The sequence below is a fragment of the Heterodontus francisci genome, chromosome 2, assembly GCF_036365525.1.
Source record: "Heterodontus francisci isolate sHetFra1 chromosome 2, sHetFra1.hap1, whole genome shotgun sequence".
Lineage (NCBI taxonomy): Eukaryota > Metazoa > Chordata > Chondrichthyes > Heterodontiformes > Heterodontidae > Heterodontus > Heterodontus francisci.
Genome location: NC_090372.1, coordinates 151876322 through 151900895, shown reverse-complemented (window position 1 = coordinate 151900895; position 24574 = coordinate 151876322). Strand labels below are relative to the sequence as shown.

The following is a 24574-nucleotide window of genomic DNA, read 5'->3' as shown; positions in this document are numbered from 1 at the left end:
CACAATGTTCAGCACCATTCACGACTCCTCGGATACTGAAGCAGCCCGTGTCCAGATGCAGCAAAACCTGGACAACATCCAGGCTTGGGCTGATAAGTGGCAAGTAACATTCACCCACACAAGTGCCAGGTAATGGCCATCTCAAACAAGAGAGAATCTCACCATCTTCCCTTGATGTTCAATGGCATTACCGTCATCGAATCCCCCACCATCAACATCTTGCGGTTTGTTGACCAGAAACTGAACTGGGCCAACCACAGAAATGCTGTGGCTACAAGAGCAGGTCAGTGGCTAGGAATTCTGTGGTGAGTAACTCACCTCCTCTCTCCTCACTGTGATCCACATTTCTCAAGGCTGACATGAAATCACCTCCAGAGCTGTTGAATGGAAGAAAATATAAGACTACTCTGCCAAGCAAAATACATCCTCCAAGTGACCAGGAAGAAGTGAGACAACAACTCACTGAGTAAGAGGAGAGCTCTTCAACAAGTATGCTAAATCCCTTACCGAGCTGTTGAAAGGACAAACTGTACATGGGCAGGATCCAATCATGAAAACCTGGAGCCCAGCAAAAGTTGTTGGTGAAGCTGAGACTCCAAGCTCATACGTTCTTGAGATCAAAACCAGTAAGCAAATGAGAAGGAACAGAGTCTATATTCGACCTACACATGAGCTGGAAAAAACAGAAAAGACCGTCACAATGCTGGAAACACCACTATCCAGCGAGACAACATCAACGTCACTGGTAAGTGACACAACATTAGCAACAGCAAGTACGACTCCTACAACACCAGGAGCAGCAAACATGACATCACCTGCAGTGTGCCAACTCACCACTAACAGCAACAAAGTCTACAAGATGGAGGCACAAAATCTTTCCACCTAAGCAATACCATGAATAATATTTTTAGAAAAGAAAACATGTCACAAAAGATTCTGAAAGGGGTTCATTTTATTTCTAAAAGTCAATTGTAAATCTTCTTTAGTCTAGAAAAAAAGTTCATAATTGCAACAGTTATATTGATACAGAAGCATTGTGTTTTTTAAAGAAAGAGGGATTTTATATATGTTATATTATCTGTAAAGAGCTAGGAACTAATTGCAAGTGTTCCGGGGGGGGGGGGGGGGGCACATTCATGGCTGCACTTGTGAGTCACATGGCACATAACACGACACTGCTCTAAGCAGTTCTTACCAGGCAGCATGGAAGCTGAATGTAATAAACAAAGAGCTTCTGCCTTAATTTCCAAGTCTAAAGTCTGATTATTTCTAACATATAGGAACCAGAAGATAACCAGAAGACCTAACAGTAATCTTATTCTTCTTTACATAGGGCCCACCCAGGGATGCCAATTTCTCTAAGCCTTTTTGTTTTAAAACACTCACTCAAGCTTATAGTTCGTTTTGACCCATGAATTAAAAGAGAATAAATTGATGACTCACTCAAAATGTTTTCATGCTTAATGGGGATAGTTTATTTGTAAGCACGACTACAGATTTAAAAGGGGCACAACTTTAAATGATTACAAATTTAATAGAAAGAAGAGAAAAGGAAAATAATTTTCAAAAACTGCCTTGTTACTGTACTCCCAGCAAATAAATGCTTCAACAATATCTGGCATCAGAATGCTCAAATATTTTCCCAGTAATTACTCATACAATCACTCAAAATGGTCAGTTCCTGGTGATTGCAGATTCTCCTTCCGACACTTGGTCGGCATTGCGCCTCTTGACTGCAGTAAAGGTCTCCGATGCGTTCAATCTTTTATACCCCTTTTCAGGAGATCGACCTGGCTTACTATATTGACAGGGCCGTACCGCCCTATGAAACTTCGCAAAAACACAATGCCCAGTCATATTCTTTTTGTTTAAACCATAGGATTTTAACCTGCCAGGAAAGTTGTTAATCTTTCTTTGATTTTCTTTGAGTAATTTTTCATCATGTAAAGCCCCTTGTAGTCAGCCTCCCAGATAAAGATGTTGGTAGAATTTGTTAGCAGAACAGTAGGCCCCTCTTATCTAAGTTGTACAGTCTCCAAGGTTTATTTCTCATATACTAAATGTCTCTCTTCACCTACTCTATCTCCATTGTACATTTGTCTATTTTTCAGCAGAAATATAGCTTACAGTAAAGGTCTTGTGAAAATTCTCCCCAAGTCTTTGGGACATATTCTTGTTTTTGGAAAGACGTTATGCAAAGTTGGTTTTTAAAGTCACTGATATTTAATGATCAAAAAAGCCTATTGTTTTTAACTGCTAATTAAGTAGTTTGCTGATTTTTTTTTAACTTTGGGCTTTCCCATATTGGGTAACCATTTTTTATCATGTATCTTGGTCAGTGCCCATATTCTGGTTTAAATTATACTGTATCTGCAATAGGCCTTTTTGCAAGAAAGCCAACTGATCATTAAATATCAGTGCCTTTAAACACCAACTTTGCCTAACTTTTTTTTCCAAAAACAAGAATATGCCCCAAAGACTTGGGGAGAATTTTCACAAGACCTTTACTGTAAGCTATATTTCTGCTGAAAAATAGGTCCTGCACTATTACCAAAAAATACAATTCCCTGTTACTTAGAGCACTATCTTCAAATATAGCATCAGTTAGAAGTATAGAATACCACATTAACTTCTCAAAGGGACACAGCTTGAAAGAATCCTGTAAGATAGGATGGTGTTGCTCAAGTAAAACTCTCTGCTTGTGATGAGTGAGCTTCAGGAAACTAGCACTCATACCAGACCAAGGAAGCACAAATGAATGAGGGAATTAAATATAAGTATAGAAAGAAAGAACTTACATTAATATAACAGTTTTTTACATCTTCAGGACACCTCAAAAATGCTTTGCAGGCAGTGAATGACTTCTAAAGTGCATTTGTTGTTGTTATGCAGGCAATTAGCAATAAGTAACAGGGGAAAAAAAATCAAATATCCTTCACAACAGTACTAATATCATTCTCAAGAATCTGCTTGATCAGAATTAGTGACCAAGGGTTTTAAACGGAGTATCATATTTAATAGATCTATAAAGACTCTTTTCGCTGACAAAATCATGAATATCATTAAACGATTCAGGAATTTAACTTATTGAAATCCTTTATTTCTAGTTCCAGTTTTCTTCCACGTTTACTCTGTAGGCCAGATTCTTCAGTGCCTAACAAAGGAACTCTTATCCCAAAGTCTTGTGGATCCAAAGTTTCAGTGGATTGGCCCAAATGGATTAATTACTAAAGGTAATTTGCTTTGCGCGAAATATTATTTTTCATCCTTTTTCATTTATTTTAACTACCACCATATCGCCATCCTGAAACTGCAAATAAACAATAGTCTGGGCCCTAGCCTTCATGTCAGGCACCACCAGTAATGTTCGATATTGTGTGATGGAAGGCATTTTCTGTGTGGAGCGGTGGAATAGGTCCTTCAGCCAATTTCCCCTTCCCTCTTCAAAAAGGATGTTTTCCAGCTAGCAGTATGGTCAAAGACCAATACAGCTCCTTTGCAGAGCTGAGTTTGAATGTAAACTGATATTTGTGGTACTATTTCTAACATTGGAGTTAAATAATTATAGACAGCTATCTAATGTATTTAAAACGGTACTATTTTCTCAAAGTACTATTGCTAAATGTAGGATTATGTAATTATTAGGGTTATAATAAAAATTATTTTTTGTAGTTATAGAGGTAGTACTTTAGTTGTAAATGCAAGCTAAAGAGAAGTCTTTCTGGGAGCCATTATTATCTGTACTACTTCATACATTTGCCAACCACCATGGGTAATTGAAGCAGTCTTACATGGAACTAACAAGGAATATCAATCTCTTCAAAAGGCCTTCATCTTGAACCACAAGGTTCCTTTATGTATAGTCCCCAATGTTAGCTTCATTTCTAATTATATGTTAGTTGCACGATTAAAAGGGTGAACTTATGCATTAGTTTAGAGATGTAGCACAGATTGTTTTGTTTGAGCACATTTTGAGATCTGACCTAATATTTATCAACACCATTTCAGTTCTGGCCATAAATTTTTTCACATTGGGCTCAGTATTCTCTTTTTTTCCAGAGAGCAGTGCGGTGAATGTGGTCTACGTGGATTTGAGCAAGGCTTTTGGCAAGGTCCCACGTGATAGGCTGGTCAAAAAAGTAAAAGCCCTGGGGATCCAAGAGAGAGTGGCAAATTGAATCCAAAATTGTCTTAGTGGCAGGAAGCAAAGTGTAATTGTTGACTGGTGTTTTTGCGACTGGAAGACTGTTACCAGTGGGGTTTTGCAGGGCTCAGTACTCGGTCCCTTGCTTTTTGTAGTTTATATGAATGATTTAGACTCCAATGTAGAGGCATGGTAGAGAAGTTTGCAGATCATACAAAAATTGTCCATGTGGTTGATAATGAGGAGGAAAGTTTTAGACTGCATGAAGATAGAGATGGTCTGGTCAGTAGAGCAGAAAAGTGGAAAATGGAATTCAATCCAGAGAAGTGGAAGTGGAAGAAGGGCTCTCAGCAAGATGCCATATCTACCCAGGCTCTTCAGGGAGCAATTCTCCTAGCTCAAGCTCAGCGAGTAAACAGTGTATGCAACATCTCTGTTTCACAAAGGAGGTGTTCACTGAAATCTGCCATCTGTTGCAGACTGTCCTTCAGGATGTGCAACAAGGCAGGTAATACACAATAAATAGGAGGATACTGAATAGTACGGATGAACAGAGGGGCCTTGGAGAATATGTCCACAGATCCTTAAATGTAGCAGGATGGGTTGATAAGGTGATTAAGAAGGTATGCTTTCTTTTATTAGACAAGGCATGGAATATAAGAGCAGGCAGGTTATGCTAGAACTGTATACAGCACTAGTTAGACCACAGCTTCAGTACTGCATACAGTTCTGGTCACTATATTACAGGAAAAATGTGATTGCACCGGAGAGGATGCAGAGGAGATTTACGAGGATATTTCCAGGACTGGAACATTTTAGCTATGAGGAAAGATTGGATAGATTTTCCTTGGAATAGGGGAGGCTGAGGGTTGACTTAATTGAGGTGGGGCGGCACAGTGGTGTAATGGTTAGCACCGCAGCCTCACAGCTCCAGCGACCCGGGTTCGATTCTGGGTACTGCCTGTGTGGCATTTGCAAGTTCTCCCTGTGACCGCGTGGGTTTCCGCCGGGTGCTCCGGTTTCCTCCCACAGCCAAAGATTTGCAGGTTGATAGGTAAATTGGCCGTTGTAAATTGCCCCTAGTGTAGGTAGGTGGTAGGGGAATGGTGGGGGTGTACTAGGGAATATGGGATTAATGTAGGATTAGTATAAATGGGTGGTTGTTGGTCGGCACAGACTCAGTGGGCTGAAGGGCCTGTTTCAGTGCTGTATCTCTCTATGACTCTATGACTAGGTATATAAAATTATGAGAGGCCTAGACAGAATAAAAAGCGGGGACCTATTTATCTTAGAAAAAGGGTCAAAAACCAGGGGGCATAGGCTTAAAGTAATTGATAGAAGGATTAGGGGGGAGATGTGGAAAAAATGTTTCACCCAGAGGAGAGTAAGGACCTAGCATTCACTCCCTGAAAGGGTGGTGGAGGCAAAAACTCTCATCACATTTAAAAAGTACTTGGATGTCTACTTGAAGAACTGTGACTTGCAGTGCTACAACCCTAGTGCAGGAAAGCGGTATTAGGCTGGGTTACTCTTCATTGACTGGCACAGACACGATGTGCCAAACGGCCTCCTTCTGTGTCATAAATTGTCAATGATTTCTATGATTTAAAATTCACGCAGTGTTATGAATGCTTCCATTTTATTTTACATTTTGAAGATTTGTGGTTTAAAACTGAAAAGGAGTCCATGGATTTTTTTTTTTAACAAGGGTCACTGAGAGGTCTGGACTGTAAACAGTTACTGGAAGGCAACTGTCTTCAAATAATTACCCAGCAGGGGTTATTTTTGACTTGGGGAAAGATGTTTACAGAAGGTCAAAATTAATAGCGGTCAGGAGGCTTGATTCTTGTGACTTTGTTTTTGGTTTACTTTGGATGGTGAGATGGGATATGGACAATGGTTTGGAAAAAAACAGTTGGAGAAAACTTGCCAATGAAGGAATACCCAGCTCAGTCTGTTCCAGCTCTTTGGAAAAAGTCTGCCAGTTTTCCATCTCTTGAGAAACTGAGAAGCAAGCATAAGAAACTGCCTGAAACCCCTGTTAGTGCATTTTCCCTGGAAAGCTTGCCCAAACTGATCTTCAATGTCGCCGGACAAGAACTGTTCTAAGAAGATTCCAGTGACAGCCATCTATACGTATTTGGGATGCCAAACCAAAAAGAACTTCTGACATCTTTTCATATCTTTTTTCTTCAAGATTTAGCAAGTATTTTGGCCAACATTTTTTTTGTTTTTTTGTACTAGAGCTCGAAAGAGTAAATGTATGTGTGTGTGTCTAAGGTAAAAAGGGAACTTTGTTATATTTCGATCTGTGTGTTTATGCTTTGCTTCATTACTGCTTAGGACATGTTTTATAATAAGCTGATAATTTTGTTTTTTTATTAAAGAAACCTGGTTGGTGTGTTGGTGTTTTATTCTGGGATAAAAATAGAGTCTATGATTGACCGTATCAGTCAGTGGGCAGAAATCTAAATATATGCTGTGACCTGTGGAGAAGTGGAACTAGAATAAACTGCACGCTTCCCGCCTCGGTTGTAACAAGAGTCAATATCCGAACTGGTCGCTGAAAGTGTGCAAGCAAGTGACAGTGTTTCTTCATCAGCAGTCTTTTATCCCTCTACTGTCTGGCCAGGTAGCAGTTCTCAGGTATCTGAAAGGGGAAAGGCACAAGGCTGCAGTGTGGGGAGGAAGGAAAAGCAAGAGGTGCATGCTTAGACCACCTGAAGCTTGTAAATCATTAGACATTGTGGGATAAGGGGTAAATGGGTTGTGAGAAGGAGGATCAGGTATCAGCATACTGTCATCTTAGATGGTTTCAGCCCCGCCACTTGTCAGGATCTCAGTGATGGTCTTTCCAGTGATGGCAAGATCATAAGAACTAGGAGTAGGCCGTCCGGCCCCTCGAGCCTGCTCCGCCATTCAATAAGATCATGGCTGATCTTTTCGTGGACTCAGATCCACTTACCCGTGCTCCCACCGTATCCCTTAATTCCTTTATTGTTCAAAAAGATATCTACCTTAGCTTTAAAGACGTTTACTGAAGAAGCGTCAACTACTTCACTGGGCAAGGAATTCCATAGATTAACAACCCTCTGGGTGAAGAAGTTCCTTCTTAATTCAGTCCTAAATCTGCTCCCTCTAATCTTGAGGCTATGCCCTCTTGTCCTAGCTTCACCTGCCAGTGGAAACATCCTCTCTACTTGTATCTTATCTATTCCCTTCATAATTTTATATGTTTCTATAAGATCCCCCCTCATTCTTCTGAATTCCGATGAATATAATCCCAATCTACTCAGTCTCTCCTCATAAGCCAACCCCCTCAACTCCGGAATCAACCTAGTGAACCTCCTCTGCACCCTCTCCAGTGCCAGTATATCCTTTCTCAAGTAAGGAGACCAAAACTGCACACAGTACTCCAGGTGCGGCCTCACCAGTACCTTATACAGCTGCAACATAACCTCTCTGCTTTTAAACTCAATCCCTTTAGCAATGAAGGACAAAATTCCATTTGCCTTCCTAATTACTTGCTGTACCTGCAGACCAACCTTTTGCGATTCATGCACAAGGACACCCAGGTCCCTCTGCATAGCAGCATGCTGCAACTTTTTACCATTCAAGTAATAATCCTTTTTACTGTTACTCCTACCGAAATGAATGACTTCACATTTATTAACATTGTATTCCATCTGCCAGACCTTTGCCCACTCACTCAATGTATCTATGTTCCTCTGCAAAGTTTCACAGTCATCTGCACACTTTGCTCTGCCACTCATCTTAGTGTCATCTGCAAACTTTGACACCCTACACGTGGTCCCCAACTCCAAATCATCTATATAAATTGTAAATAATTGCGGTCCCAACACCGATCCCTGAGGCACACCACTAGTGACTGATTGCCAACCAGAATAGCACTCGTTTATCCCCACTCTCTGCTTCCTGTTAGTCAACCAATCCTCTATCCATGCTAATACTTTACCCCTAACGCCATGCATCCTTATCTTATGCAGCAGCCTCTTGTGCGGCACCTTGTCGAAGGCCTTTTGGAAATCTAGGTACTCCACTTCCACTGGGTCCCCATTGTCCACCTTGCTCGTAATGTCATCATAGAATTCCAAAAGATATGTCAAGCATGACCTGCCCTTCATGAACCCATGCTGCGTCTGCCCAACGGGACAATTTCTATCGAGAGGCCCTGCTATTTCTTCCTTGATAATAGACTCAAGCATCTTCCCCACTACAGAGGTTAAGCTAACCGGTCTATAATTCCCCATCTTTTGTCTACCTCCCTTTTTAAACAGTGGCGTCACATCTGCTGTTTTCCAATCTGCTGGGACTACCCCAGAGTCCAGCGAATTTTGGAAAATTACCGCCAGTGCACCTGCTATTTCTCCCGCCATCTCTTTTAGTACCCTGGGATGCATTCCATCAGGGCCAGGAGACTTATCAATCCTTAGCTCCATTAGCTTGCCCAACACTACCTCTTCCGTAATAATGATTGTTTCCAGGTCCTCACCTACGTTCGTCTCTTTGTCAATTACTGGCATGTTATTAATGTCCTCCACTGTGAAGACCGATACAAAATACCTGTTCAATGCCTCGGCCGTTTCATCATATCCCATAACTAAATTCCCCTTCTCATCCTCTAAAGGACCAACGTTTACTTTAGCCACTCTTTTTCGTTTTATATATTTATAGAAACTTTTGCTATCTGTCTTTATATTCTGTGCTAGTTTTTTCTCATGTTCTATCTTACTTTTCTTTATAGCTCTTTTTGTGGCTTTCTGTTGACCTTTAAAGTTTTCCCAATCTTCTAGTTTCATGCTGTTTTTGTCCACTTTGTATGCCTTCTCTTTCAATTTGATAGCCTCCCTTATTTCCTTAGACACCCATGGCAGATTACCCCTTTTCTTCCAGTCCTTCCTTTTCACTGGAATATACTTTTGCTGAGCACTTTGAAAAATTGCTTTGAAAGTCCTCCACTGCTCGTCAACTGTCCCACCATAAAATCTTTGTTTCCAGTCTACTTTAGCCAAGTCCTCCCTCATTCTATTGTAGTCCCCCTTGTTCAAGCGCAGGACCCTGGTATTGGATTTTATCTTCACACTCTCCATCTGTATTCTAAATTCAACCATACTGTGATCACTCCTTCCAAGAGGATCCCTAACTATGAGGTAATTAATTATTCCTGTCTCATTACACAGGACTAGATCTAGGATAGCTTGCTCCCTCATCGGTTCCATTACATACTGTTCAAGAAAACTATCATGGATACACTCAACGAACTCCTCCTCAAGGCTACCCTGACTGAGCTGGTTCGACCAATCTACATGTAGATTAAAATCCCCCATGATAATTGCCGTACCATTTTTACAGGCAAACACCATTTCCTCTGTCGGGGTGAGGACATGCAGCTGTGCCTGTCCCCCGACAGTCAGGTGCTGTGGCCTGTGTTTATGGCTACCTTGTCCTGCAAGAGATAGGGACGCGTGTCAGCGAGTTCAGTGCTGTATGTCTGCGTGATGTGCCAGTCTAGTTCAATAGCCGGCAATGTGTGGAAGCTGAGAGATGCAGCAGTACTAAGTGTGTGAGAGTGAGGTAAAGCTATGAATGTGAATTATGAGTCTTGGTTAATAGAGATTGTTGGTCAGTGAGTGAAGGATGTGGGTGGTGAATTGAGCAGTGTGTGTGGCTAGTGGTACAGTTGGTGGAATATGGCATTTGAAGATACTGACCTTCACCACTCGCGTGAGGTTATTGAACTTCTTGAGGTAATGCATCCAGGTCCTCAGGGCTAGACTGCTCATTTCATCTATCTGCTCCCATTGCCTTTGCAGTGTCTGTCTGGAGAAGCTCATGGACCCTCTCTCCTTCTGTCCATCTCCTTTACCAAGGCCTCCACTGCTTCAATGAAGAGCCTTGGAGCAAGCCATCTCCCATGTTGTGGCATTTTTGTGTTTTTCCCAGGTCGCCCTCACTTGTGCAATGACTTCTAGCTCCATTCAGAATGCACCTTTTTAAGAGATGCAGTCTGACTTAAAGAGTGCAGGCTAGCTTGAACTCGCACTGGCCTCTCACCTTTTTGCATCGCTGACCAATTATGAAGCCACTCAACAGCAAGCTTAGTGCTGGCTGCATTCTGCATTCATTCAAATATGTAGGCAGCATGCAAATGAGCAGACAGCATGAGTTTGCATGCTACCTACATTGGAAGCAACAGGTGCAGATTAATTGTGCATTGCGATCCCTGTGCCAGTTTTGGGGGGGGGGAGTAATATACATGACATTGTGAGGCCAATCTTAACCCATTATTACTTGTGAGTTATGTAGTTGGCCCACTTTTTGGAACTATTTATTATATTGCATTGTTTTCCATGACATATTATCTGAGGGTACAGGTTGGTAGTTGTTTCTAATACTGCACGCGTACCTGTTATTTCTTCATTGACAGTTGTTTGTTTTACAGCATGTGGTTTTCTCTTTTGGTTTTATTTAGAATCTCAGAGATTCATCTTCACAGACAATGGAAACTTGTTGTTTGATACCATTTATGTAGTTGATTCTGGAAACTACACCTGCAACCTCACGTACACACTTGATCTGAAACGAATAACAATGTTGGCCAGGTATACAGTTTATGGTAGGTTTTATACTTTTTCATAAATGTTGATATTCCTAATACATTAATGCTTTTCTCCTTACTTTACATACTCACTAAAGCTCTCTTTTAGTAAAATGCAATTAGAAGTTTCTGGTGCTTACTTGAGCAGAAAATTGATTTCATTGCTGTTTGATGCTTTGCTTGGAAACTAGAGAGAATATGGCCAGCTGAATTGCATTTGAAATGCAATGCAGCTGTTCTAATAACTGCTTCTTGGGAAGTAAATGCAAAACTTTTCAGGTCTGGGAACATATATTGAGAGTCTTGCATTTTTAAAATTTGTTTCATGGATGTGGGCGTCACTGGCAAGGCCAGCATTTATCGCCCAACCCTAATTGCCCTTGAAAAGGTGGTGGTGAGCTACCTTCTTGAACCGTTGCAGTCCATCTGGTGCAGGTACACCCACAGTGCTGTTAGGAAGGGAGTTGCAGGGTTTTGACCCAGCGATAGTGAAAGAACGGCGATATATTTCCTAGTCAGGATGGTGTGTGGCTTGGAGGGGAACTTGCAGGTGGCGGTGTTCCCATGCAACTGCTGCCCTTGTCCTTCTAGGTGGTAGAGGTTGCGGATTTGGAAGGTGCTGTCGAAGGAGCTTTGGTGCGTTGCTGCAGTGCATCTTGTAGATGGTTCACACTGCTGCCACTGCATGGTTTCTGTCATGGTTATACTTGTGTCAGTTCATTTCTGTTCTTTTTCTACTGATTTTTCTTCCTTTTGATGGAGTTCTGTATATTTGGTCTCCAAGGTAAGTGATACTGCTGCCTATTTACCTTTGTAACCTCCCAAGTAGGTCGTTGGTCAAGATAGCCTTTCTAGGCATCTCAAAACATCCAGTAAGTACTTTTTAAAATTTGAAGATATTTTTAAAAATAAGTTACAGGTTCTTCCTGCTACCACTTGAGTCCCAGGCATTTCTGTTATTGCCATCACCACCACCTGCTCCAGTTACCAAGTGCCATTTCAAACCACCTGCTCCTTTTCACCATTGCCTGAAACCTTGGCCATTCATTCTGTGTGTGGTGGATGTAATCCACATATCAGCACAGTGACCAGTTTAATATTCAAAAGCCCAGTGGCTTTTTAAAACAAAATAAGCTGAAGTACAACTCCATAGACTCCTGTCAAACATGCCTTAACAAAACCATTGATCCATACAGCCACAAGGGGTTGAATTTTCAGTTAAGGCTCGAGACCCTGATGCCGGGACCATTTCCAGGTCTTGACCCCACTCTGCATTGATGCCTGATGACCGATGCAATTTTCAGAGAGATGGCCATGTAGTGGTGGTCCGTTGGCACATTCACCATCCAGTTGGGGTGGCGGATGCAGTGAGGAAGTAGGAGTTGGACATGGCGGACCCAATTGAAAGGGCAAATGACAGCCATTATTGTGGTCACCAATTTATCTTGAAATGTAAGATAGAAGAGAGCAGCCGGCCAGCAGCATGTCAGGCTCCTGTGCAAGGGCAGCCTCCCCTCAGTGATGCCTCCCTTGAGGTACTTCTAGAGGCGATGGCTGCCTGGCGGAGTGTTCTGTTTCCAGAGAGCAACAGGAGAAGGCCAGTCGGCCAGACGAAGCAAGCATGGCTGGAGGTGGCTCATGAAGTGAGCAGCTGCAGCTTTGTCAGCAGGATGTTGTACAGTGTCGGAAGTGCTTCAATGTCTTTCTGAGGGCCGGCAAGGTGAGTGCAATGCAACAACCAGATGAAAGGCCTCCAGTTCTGTAGTGGCCAGCAGATACACAAGCTGGGCAGCCTGAGGGCACAAAGTGCTCCAGAACATTGAAAAAAATGTGTGCCCCAGAGCACTACTGAGCCTTTGGCAAAGCTCACAACACAGGCACTTGTGGAGGAGACAATACTGAAGGCAGTGAAATCACATGTGTTTGACCCACTGGAAGTGGTGAAGAAGGGCATCATGGTCTTAACTCTCTCGCTTTTGACCTTGCCGAGGTGATACTTTACATCTGTCTTTACCAAGGAAGAAGGTGCTGCCAAAGTTGTAGAAAAGAGGAGGTAGTTTAGACACTGGAAGGGCTTAAAAATTCATAAAGCGTAGGTATTGAAAAGGCTGGCTGTACTTAAATTTGATAAATCACCAGAACTGGATCACATGCATCCAAGGATACTGAGGGAAGTAAGGGTTGAAATTGTGGAAGCACTGGCCATAATCTTCTTATCCTCCTTTTAGATATAGGGGTGTTGCCAGAGGACTGGAGAATTGCAAATGTTGCACCTTTGTACAGATAAACACAGCAACTATAATCCAGTCAGCTTAAGTTGGGTGGTGGGAAAATTTTAGAAATGATAATCTGGGACAAAATTAACAGTCACTTGGACAAATGTGGATTAATTAAGGAAAGTCAGCATGGGTTTGTTAAAGGAAAATTGTGCTTAACTAACCTGCTTGAGTTTTTCGATGAAATAACTGAGGGTAATGCAGTTAATGTGGTGTAGATGGGCTTCCAAAGGGCATTTGATAAAGTGCCACACAAGAGGCTTGTCAGCAAAGTTGAAGCCCATGGAATAAAAGGTGCGTGGCAATATCGATACAAAGTCGGCTGATTGACAGGAAACAGAGAATTGTGGAGAATGGTTGTTTTTGGAACTATATAGTGGGGTTTCCCAGGGGTCAGTGTTAGGACCACTGCTTTTCTTGATATATATTCATGACCTTGACTTGGGTATGCAGGGCACAATTTCAAAATTTGCAGATGACACAAAACTTGGAAGTGTTGTGAACTGTGAGGAGGTTAGTGATAGACTTCAAGAGCATGTAGGCTGGTGGAATTGGCGGATACGCGGAAGATGAAAATTTAATATAGAAAAGTGTAAAGTGATATATTTTAGTAGGAAGAATGAGGAAAGGCACTACAAATAAAGGATATAATTCTAAAGGGGGTGTAGGAGCAGAGGGATCGGGGGTATATGTGCACAAATCATTGAAGGTGACAGGGCAGGTTGAGAAAGCGGTTAAGGCATATGGAATTCTGGGCTTTATAAATAGAGGTATAGAGTACAAAGCAAGCAAGTTATGGTGTACCTTTATAAAATACTAGTTTGACCTCCAGTAGAGTATTGTGTCCAATTCTGGGCACCATATTTTGGGAAGGATGTAAAGGCATTGGAGAGGCTGCAGAAAAGATTTACAAGAATGGCTCTAGGGATGAGGGACCAGTTATGTGGATAGATTGGAGATGTTCTCTTTAGAGAAGAGAAGGTTGAGATGAGATTTGGTTGAGATGCTCAAAATCATGAGGGACCTGGACGGAGTAGATAGGGAGAAACTATTCCCTTTGGCAGAAGTGTTGAGAACCAGAGGACACCGATTCAAGGTGATTGGCAAAAGAACCAGAGGTGACATGAGGAAAACATTTTTATGCAGTGAGTGGTTAGGATCTAGAATGCACTGCCAGAGAGTGTGTTGGAGACAGATTCAATAGTGGCTTTCAAAAGGGAATTGGATAATTATCTGAATGGAAAATAATTGCAGGGCTACGAGGAAAAGGCAGGAGAGTGGGACTAGCTGAGTAGCTCTTGCAGAGAACCAGCACAGATACGCCAGGCCACATGGCATTCTTCTGTCTGTAACCATTCTATCATTCTATAAGAGCATACAATTCCAGAGAAAGGGCTCGTTCAGGCGGTGGAGTGTCCCATCTAGCAATTCTAATGTCCATGGAGGAGGAAGCCCTTGACATTGCCAGGATGACAGCACATCAGGAAGTCGGCAATGGTGAAATGGGAGTCTGTCCAAGATGGGGGTGAATTGATCTTACCATCTCCAGGTGATGGGGATGGAGCTCCCTCCTCCTCGGTTTCCTCCATGCCAACATTTGAGCTCTAATGGCCTGCTTCAGCTCTGCAGAAGCAGTTGCTGACAGATGTGAGTTTCCTAACCAGCATCTTATCTCTACCCACAAGGTCAGTTGTGGAGGGAGAGCCAGTGCATGACAATGTGACATCATCATCATCTCCAGTGGAGGAAGAAGCAACCGAGCTAGCACTGCCACATCAGTCAAGCGCCCCCTTCACTAGCACAGATACACTCAGCTTGGTGGGGTCTCACTCTAGTTTAGAATGGGTGGCACAGGGTGACCAACACTTCTCAGAGGAGGTGAGGGAGGCAGTGGCAGATGTTACCAGTACCTCCTCACCCCCCCCCCCCCCCCCCTCAGAAGATGGAGGACAAACACAGGCATGCTCAACTGGGCAGAGATACAGAGCCTCAGGAGTCACAAACAAGGCAGATCTTCCTGGAGCAGCAGCAGGGGATGTGTGCCCAAATGTTAGCGTTCCCTGAGGCAGTGTGGAATCATGGACAGAGAATGGAGCAGTCCATTCATGAGATGTGTTCTGCTGTGTCTCAGGCATATGAGCCCATGAGCTCATCTGTTGAGAGAGTGGCCAATCTCGTGGAGAGCCATATGTGACATTGCACAAACATTGCACTGACTGGATGCAGGAACAGAGCACTGACATGCACTGAATGTATGCCACATTCTGTAGCATTGACCAGTCAGTGGCACTGATGGCACAAAGATGTATAAAGTGGATGCTAGGTGCACCCAGCTGGTGGATCCCTCTAACATTTATGCAAACCATGAAAGGTCTGAGGGAGTCAGATGATGTTGAGGGGTCCACCCCTCACTGGACAGTGCCATCGTCAGCCACCCTCTTGGTCCCTCTGACTGAGGCACCATTTATGCAGGAAGGCTCTGACTGAGACATCGATGCAGATGAGGCAGCCTGTGGCAGAGCCCTCACTGGCATCGCGACAACGAGGATGAACACCAGGGGCATCTCAGCCGCATTCACACACACATAAGTAGCCTGCCTCCACCTCTTCCTTATCCACAGGGGGAGTACCCCGTAGGAACAGCCGAGAGTGGAAGGTGCCATGTTGGTAGTAGTAGCTCACTTGGGTGACTTTTTATTGTTATATTCAGTTATAAGGACTCACTGAAATGAGAAGGTTGATGATTGGGCCCAGACTTGTGTGATTCCAATATTTGATGGCATTAAGGCACAAGAAGTGATACAAATGTGTGTGTTTGTGGATATTGTGTGACGGGTGGAAATTTTTCTTCCAGGCAGTATGGCGAACAATAGAAAGTCTATGCATCGTGCGCCTCATTGTTGTGCTCCCTCCCTCTGAGAAGGGTGAGTTTCTGAGTCGAGTGCCTTCCAGGATGAGGGGTCCTCAGGAGAAACGTGCCTGTATTAGTGCAGCCCAAGCCTCCCTTCCATCCGGTTAAGTGCTTTGAGGGCTCAGCCAGACCTGTGGAAGGCCTTACAAGGCTGGTTGACCCTGCTCTGCTATTTCTTCCTTCTCTTCTTTCTCCTCTGAGGAAGTGTGCCACTCCTCCACATCTCGCTCTTCAAGATCCACACCTCTACGGAGGGCCAGGGAATGAAGAGCACAGCAGACCACCACAATCCAAGAGACCCTTAAGGAAGCAAACTGGTGGGCGCCCCCTAACCAGTCAAGGCACCGGAACTGCATCTTCAAGAGTCCAATGGGCTGCTGTTTGGTGGCCCTTGTGCTGAGATGGCAGCAGTTGTAGCACACAGGTGTCAGCAGCCATTTCTTCAAAGGATTGTCCTTGTCCCCTAGCAGCCATCCACGTATTCTCTCTGGTGCTCTGAACAGCTACGGCACCTGCGATTGCCCGAGGATGAAGGCGTCATGGCAGCTGCCAGGAAACACTGCACACACCTGCCGGAAATGCTTATGGTGGTTGCTCACCAGCTGAACGTTGAGGGAGTGGAATCCCTTCCTATTTTTAAATGCTCCCAGCTGCTCAGCCAGTGCCTTGATGGCCACATGGATGCAGTCAATAACCCCCTGCACCTGAGGGAGTCCAGAGATGGAGGTAAATCCCACTGTCCTCTGTGCCTGTGTGGCCCCATCAGTGGTGGACAATGTAATTCGATGCCCTCTCAAACCGGGCATCCATGACCTGCCTTATGCTGTGATGGGCAGCCACTTGCGAGATGCTAGTCAGGTTCGCTGGCACCCATTAACAGGACCCAGAGGCAAAGAAGTTCAAGGCCACTCTCACTTGAACGGCTACTGGCAGTGCATGCCCATGCTGCCGAGGAGGAATGAGGTGCTCTTTCACAAGGGCACACAATTCTGCTACCATTTGCCTTGATAGGTGCAAAGTCAAGTGACACTGATACCCTGTCATTTCCAGGAAGCTGATTCTTTGGAAGGACACCCTTATGGTGAAGATATCACCTTTGTGCCCTCCCTGTCCCTTATACATCACCTCTGTGAGCCTCAGGACCAATGGGCTGTATTTGCTATTGGAGCGGCTGCTCTTCAATCGCTGCTCATCTCCAATACTGAGTAGCTCAGCTCCATGTTCAGGGATGGCCTTGCTATGCCTCACTAACCTCTGGAGGTTCATTCACCCCCCCCTCCCCCCCCCCCCCTCCCCCCACCCGTTTGGTCCAGTGCCTACAGATCAAACTTGCCTCGACCTCTACACACTCAATGACCACTGTGCCACTGAATGAAGAGCGCTCTGATCCTTTCTCCCCTTTATAAACTTCTATAAAATGCACCAGTCTCTAAAACTGGCTCCCCGCTGCGATGGCGCTTCTTCTTCATGTTGTGACCCTGCGTGTTCCCTTTGATTTCCCATCCAAAATTGCTTTCTGCCCTTCAGTTGGCTAATTTGCAATCTCAATTCATAACCTGCCACTTTTGGGCGGTAGCCACTACACAGTAGCCGACGACTCCACCAAAATTGCTGAAAGGCGAGACTGCGTCATCCCAAAAGGTTGCTCCATCACAGATCATTCTATATTGAGATGTCCAAAACGCAGTCTGTGGAGTAAGTTTTGATGGCTTTCGGGATAGCTGAAATACCAATATAACTAAACGCTAGCCTTTTAAATCATCGTGTTGAAAGAAGTACAGCGATCTTAATCATAATGACTTAGAAGATCATGAAGGGAATGCATCCCAAAATGAGATAGCTTGTTAAATACTACAGCAGGCTCAATGCGCCATATGGACTACTCCTGCTCCTATTTCTTATGTTCTTATGTTCTCAAAGCATCTCTAACTCGGTATTTGTCAGACAAATATCATATTGGTCCCATTGTCATAAATGTCTACTTCATTGGCTGCGGAGCAAAGGACTGAGTACAGTTGAAGCACTTGCATTATGTTTTATTCTGCCTCTAGCTATTTTTGTGGATGAAAGTGAAGCTTTTAACTCCATGTTTTATGGGTCAGCTGACCTTAGCTACACTTATATTGGATTGAATGTTCATAAATATTATTAATCATTTTCTGGACCCGTTTTAACTAGAACCTACAATGGGTAGGAATGGTCCAGTGTCTTTCCAACTGGTGTTTATTGAGTGTTTTGTGTTCTATGTTTGTTCATGAACTGACCTGCCTGTAATGGTGCTGAATGGATATGTGTTCACTGAGTTGTGTGTTTATAATATACATATACACACATCTAATTATATATGCATATATTTTATTTATATATATATATATATATATATATTGTCATGAAGGTGCTTCCATTATTCATATTTTTTGAGGACTCATGTTTAAAAGGTTGTGAAAATTTGTTCATTTGAAAGACCGAGCAAATGCCTGGATTTGTTTTTTCTAAGGTTACTGGAAAGTCCGTTTGGATTTTAAAAAAACACTTACTGGAAGAGACACTGAAGTGCTAAAATAAACTTAAGGAGCCTTGCTGGCTATTGGAGTTGTTTACAGAGAAGTCATAATTCTAGGTTTATGGTTGTCAGGAGTTTTGGCTTGGACTGTTTGAATGTTCAGTTGGTTTGTAGCCTGCTAAGAGAGAAGCCACCCAACTCATCCTTTTCCACCTGTTTTGGAAAATCTTCTGAGAATCCAGTGTGATAGTTGAAACCACTGCTGCAGTAATTCTCTCAAAAAGCCTGCAAGACAACTCCTCAATGTCTCCTGAACAGAACAAATGGAAACTATGAAGGTATGAGGAGCAGGTTGACTATGGTGGATTGGGAAAATACATTAAAAGATTTGACGATAGACAGGCAATGACTAGTGTTTAAAGAAATATTTCAAGGTTTACAACAAATCTACATTCCTCTAAGACACAAAACCCAGCAGGAAAGGTGAATCAACTGTGGCTAACAAAAGAAGTTAAGGATTGCATTAGGTCAAAGGAAGTGGCTTATAAGGTCGCCAGAAAAAGTGGTAAACCCGAGGATTGGGAGCAATTTTTTAGAGTCCAACAAAGGAGGACCGAGAAACTGATAAAGAAAGGGAAAAGAGATAATTGATGTAAGCTAGCTAGAAATATAAAGGCGGACTGTAAAAGCTTCTTTAGGTATGTGAAAAGGAAACTATTTGCAAAGACGAATGTGGGTCCATTGCAGGCGGAGACAGGAGAGTTTGGGGTGGAGAATAAGGGAATGGCAGCGAGACTAAACAATTACTTTGTGTCTGTCTTCACAGAGGAAGACACAGAAAATCTCCCAGAAATACTAGGGAACCAAGGGACTTGTAAAAATGAGGAACTGAAAGTAATTGGTATCAATGAAGACGTAGTACTCGAAAAATTAAGTGGATTGAAAATTGGTAAATCCCCTGGACCAGGTGAGCTACATCCCAGAGTATTGAGGAGGTGGCTATAGAGATAGTGGATGCATTGGTGGTTATCTTTCAAAATGCTGTAGATTCTGGAAGGGTTCCTGCAGACTGGAAAATAGAAATGTAATCCCACTATTTAAGAAGGGAGCGAGAGAGATGAGGGGAGTGATGGCATGGTAGCTAAATTTGCAGATGACATAAAGATAGGTGGGAAAGTATGTTGTGAAGAGGACATAAGGAGGTTGCAAACCGATTATAGATAGGTTGAGTGAGTGGGAAAAAATCTGGCAGATGGAGTATAATGTGGTAAAATGTGAAGTTTGGCAGGAAGAATAAAAAAGCAGCGTATTATACGGAAAATGACTGCAGAATTCTGGGGTGTGGAGGGATCTAGTTGTTCCAGTGCATGAGTCACAAAAAGTTTGTATGCAGGTACAGTAAGTAATAAAGAAGGCTAATGGAATGCTATCCTTTATTACGAGAGGAATTGAAAATAAAGGTAAGGATGTTATGCTTCAGTTATACAGGGCATTGGTGAGACCACATCTCAAATACTGTGTGCAGTTTTGGTCTCCTTATTTAAGGAAGGATGTAAATGCGTTGGAGGCAGTTCAGAGGAAGCTTACTAGATTGATACCTGGAATGAGCGGGTTGTCTTATGAGGAAAGGTTGGACAGACTGGGCTTATTTTCACTGGAGATTATAAGATTGATGGGAGACTTGATTGAAGTATATAAGACCCTGAACGGTCTTGACACTGTGGATGTGGAAAGGATGTTTCTATTGTGGGCGAGTCCAGAACTAGGGGTCGCCCTTTTAGGACAGAGATGAGGAGAATTTTTTTCTGAGAGTTGTGAGACTTTGGAACTGTCTGCCTCTGGTGGAGGCGGGGTCATTGAATATTTTTAAGGTGGAACTAGATAGATTCTTGTTAGGTAAGGGAATCAAAGGTTATCGGGGGTAGATGGGAGTGTGGAATTCGAAGCACATACAGATCAGCCATGATCTTATTGAATGGCGGAGCAGGCTTGAGGGGCGAATGACCTATTTCTGCTCCTAATTCGTATGTTCGAGAACTACAGACCGGTTAGTTTGACGTCAGTAGTAGGGAAAATGTTCGAATCTATTATGAGATAACTGGACAATTGGAAAATAATGATATGATTTGGCAGAGTCAACATGGATTTATGAAAGGGAAATCATGTTTGACAAACCTGTTGAATTTCTTTGAGGATGCTACTTGTAGCATAGATAAAGGAGAACAAGTGAATGAGGTGGATTTGGATTTTCAGAAGGCTTTTGATAAGGTCCCACACAGGAGGTTGGTAAACAAAATCAGAGCACATGGGATTGGGAGTAATACACTGCACTGGATTGAGAATTGGTTGACAGACAGAAACACAAGAAGACAAGAAATAGGAGCAGAAGTAGACCATGTGGCCCATCGAGCCTGCTCCACCATTATGGCTGATCTTGGGCTTCAATTCCACTTTCCTGCCTGCTCCCCATATCCGTTGATTCCCTGCGAGACCAAATATCTGTCGAGCCCAGCCTTAAATGATGGAGCATCCACAACCCTCCGGGGTAGAGAATTCCAAAGATTCAAAACCCTTTGAGTGTAGTAATTTCTCCTCATCTCAGTCCTGAATGATCGGCCCCTTATCCTGAGACTATGCCCCCGTGTTCAAGATTCCCCGACCAGCGGAAACAATCTCTCAGCTTTTACCCTATCAAGCCCTTTCAGAATCTTGTATATCTCAATTAGATCGCCTCTCATTCTTCTAAACTACAGAGACTATAAGCCCAATTTACACAGCCCCTCATCATACGAAAACCCCCTCATCCCAAGGACCAATTTAGTAAATCTTCGCTGCACCGCCTCTAGTGCAAGTCTTCTTCTCTGGCCTCCTTGTCTCAAGAGACAATGGGTAAGCACCTAGAGGTGGTTTGTGGAGCAGCGCCTGGAGTGGCTATAAAGGCCAATTCTAGAGCGACAGACTCTTCCACAGGCGCTGCAGGTAAAATTGGTTGTCGGGGCTGTTACACAGTTGGCTCTCTCCTTGCGCTTCTGTCTTTTTTCCTGCCAACTGCTAAGTCTCTTCGACTCGCCACTGTTTAGCCCCGCCTTTATGGCTGTCCACCAGCTCTGGCAATTACTGGCAACGGACTCCCACGACTTGTAGTCAATGTCACAGGAATTCATGTCGCGTTTGCAGACGTCTTTGACGTCTTGGACGGCCAGTGTGTCTGATACCACTGACGATTTCGCTGTACAATGCGTCCTTGGGGACCCTGCCATCTTCCATGCGGCTCACATGGCCAAGCCATCTCAAGCGCCGCCGGCTCAGTAGGGTGTATATGCTGAGGATGTTGGCTGCCTCGAGGACTTCTGCATTGGAGATACGGTCCTGCCACCTGATGCCAAGGATTCTCCGGAGGAAGCAAAGATGGAATGAGTTGAGACGTTGCTCTTGGCTGACATACGTTGTCCGGGCCTCGCTGTCATAGAGCAAGGTACTGAGGACACAGGCTTGAAACACTCGGACTTTTGCGTTCCGTGTCAGTGCGCCATTTTCCCACACCCTCTTGGCCAGTCTGGACATAGCAGCGGACGCCTTTCCATGCGCTTGTTGATTTCTGCATTGAAAGACAAGTTCCTGGTGATAGTTGAGCCTAGGTAGGTGAACTCTTGAACCACTTCCAGAGCGTGGTTGCCAATGTGGAGACCAAAACTGCACACCGTTTTGGGCGGCACAGTGGTTAGCACTGCAGCCTCACAGCTCCAGTGACCTGGGTTCAGTTCTGGGTACTGCCTGTGCGGAGCTTGCAAGTTCTCTCTGTGACTGCGTGGGTTTCCGCCGGGTGCTCCAGTTTCCTCCCACAGCCAAAGATTTGCAAGTTGATAGGTAAATTGGCCATTGTAAATTGCCCCTAGTGTAGGTAGGTGGTAGGAGAATTGAGGGAAGGTGGGGATGTGGTAGGGAATATGCGATTAATGTAGGATTAGTATAAATGGATGGTTGATGGTCGGCACAGACTCGGTGGGCCGAAGGACCTGTTTCAGTGCTGTATCTGTCTATGACTCTATGACAGTATTCCATGTGTGGTCTCACCAAAGCCCTGTACAATTTTAGTAAGACTTCTTTATTCCTGTACTCCAATCCCCTTGCAATAAAGGCCAACATGCCATTTGCCTTCCTAATAGCCTGTTTCACCTGCATGTTAACTTTGTGCGTTCCTTGTACCAGTACCCCCCAAGTCTCTGAACATCACACTTATCAATTTCACACCATTTAAAAAATATTCTGCTTTTCTATTTTTACGACCAAAGTGAACAACTTCACACTTCCCTGCATTATACTCCATTTGCCATTTTGTTGCCCACTCACTTAACCTGTCTATATCTCTTTGCAGCCTCTCTGCATCGTCCCCACAGCTTACCTTTCCACCGAGCTTTGTATCAGCAGCCAACTTAGATACATTACTCTCTGTTTCTTCATCCAAGTCATTAATATAGAGTGTAAATAGCAGAGGCCCCAGCACTGATCCTTGCGGCACCCCACTATTCACTGCCTGCCAACTTGAAAATGCCCCATTTATGTCCAATCTTTGCTTCCTGTCTGTTAACCAATCATCTATCCATGTTAATATATTACCCCCAACACCATGAGCCCTTATCTTGCCTATTAATCTTTTATGTGGCACCTTATCGAATGCCTTTTGGAAATCCAGGTACACTACATCTACTTTATCTACCCTACCAGTTACATCCTCAAAAAACTCTAATAATTTTGTCAAACAGGATCTCCCTTTAGTAAAACCATGCTGATTTGTTCTAATCATACTATGCTTTTCCAAGTGCAATGCTAAGTCTTTTTTAATAATAATTTCCAGCAGAGAGTAGGAATAAATGGGTCATTGTCAGGATGGCAGGCTGTTACTAGTGGGATACCTTAAGGATCAGTTCACCAGATTAATCCCTGGGATGGCGGGATTGCCTTATGAGGAGAGATTGCAGAAACTGGGCCTGTATTCTCTGTGAGTTTCGAAGAATAAAAGGTGATCTCATTGAAACTTACAAAATTCTTACAGGGCGTGACAGGGTATATATGGATAGGATGTTTCCTCTGGCTGGTGTGTCTAAAACCAGGGGACACAGTCTCAGAATAAGGGGTAGGCCATTTAAGACTCAGATGAGGAGGAATTTCTTTACTCAGAGGGTGATGAATCTTTGGAATTCTCTGCCCCAGAGGGCTGTGGAAGCTCAATTATTCAGCATGTTCAAGACAGAAATCGATAGATTTCTGAATACTAATGAAATCAAGGGCTTTGGGGATAGTGGGGAAAAATGGCGTAGAGGTGGATGATCAGCCATGATCTGTTTGAATGGTGGAGCAGGCTCCTATTTCCTATGATCCTATAACTGCTCCAGAAAAATCCCAGTGACAGCCGTCTATGCGTACCCGGATGCCAGACCAAAGGCCATCTGGAACATTCCAAACCTTATCCTTTTTCTTCAAGAATTGGCAATAACTTGGCCAAAGTATTTTTTTAAAGTTGGTCTCTGCAGAGCCAGTTTTTTCATTTTTCTTTATTTTCTTCCTTTAACCAGTGTGTGTGTGTGTTAGGTTATTTTAGACGGGTATATATTTATACTTTCATATTTCAAACTGTGTGTTAATAAGCTTTTAGAATTAGAACATTACAGCGCAGTACAGGCCCTTCGGCCCTCGATGTTGCGCCGACCTTTGAAACCATCTGACCTACACTATTCCATTTGCATCTTTATTGAATAAGTCTTGTTTTATAATAAATCAATAATTTTGTTATCTATTAAAGAAACCTGGTTGGCGGATTTTTAAAATTCTGAAACTAATATGGATGACGTATGTAATTAATCGTATCAGTAACTGGGTAAAACATACAAAGATACGTTGTGACCAGAGGAGTAGTGGAACTAGAGAAAGACAGTGCATTCCTCCAATCTCAGTCTAACAATATACACACCAGTGTTTCACCATATTATTATACTGGTGCGTGGCTACTGCTGTTTCGGAGTGGTAGAAATAGAAAGAAAGAAAGAAAAACTTGCATTTATATAGAGCTTTTCGTAACCTCAGGAAGTCCCAAAACACTTAACAGACAATGAAGGAATATTTG

At 43.3% G+C, this 24574-nt stretch overlaps 1 protein-coding gene across 3 annotated transcripts in view; it reads left to right on the top strand.

Annotated features, from left to right (window-relative positions):
• LOC137347529 (zona pellucida-binding protein 2-like) overlaps positions 1-24574 on the top strand; it is a 119424-nt gene that overhangs the window by 24266 nt on the left and 70584 nt on the right. For 2 of the 3 annotated variants that reach the window (XM_068011985.1, XM_068011998.1), the window contains 2 exons: positions 3108-3233; positions 10638-10781. In XM_068011985.1, the coding sequence (XP_067868086.1) occupies positions 3108-3233; positions 10638-10781 (270 nt within the window). The remainder of the gene's footprint in view (positions 1-3107; positions 3234-10637; positions 10782-24574) is intronic. The other variant, XM_068011992.1, reaches the window with a different exon arrangement.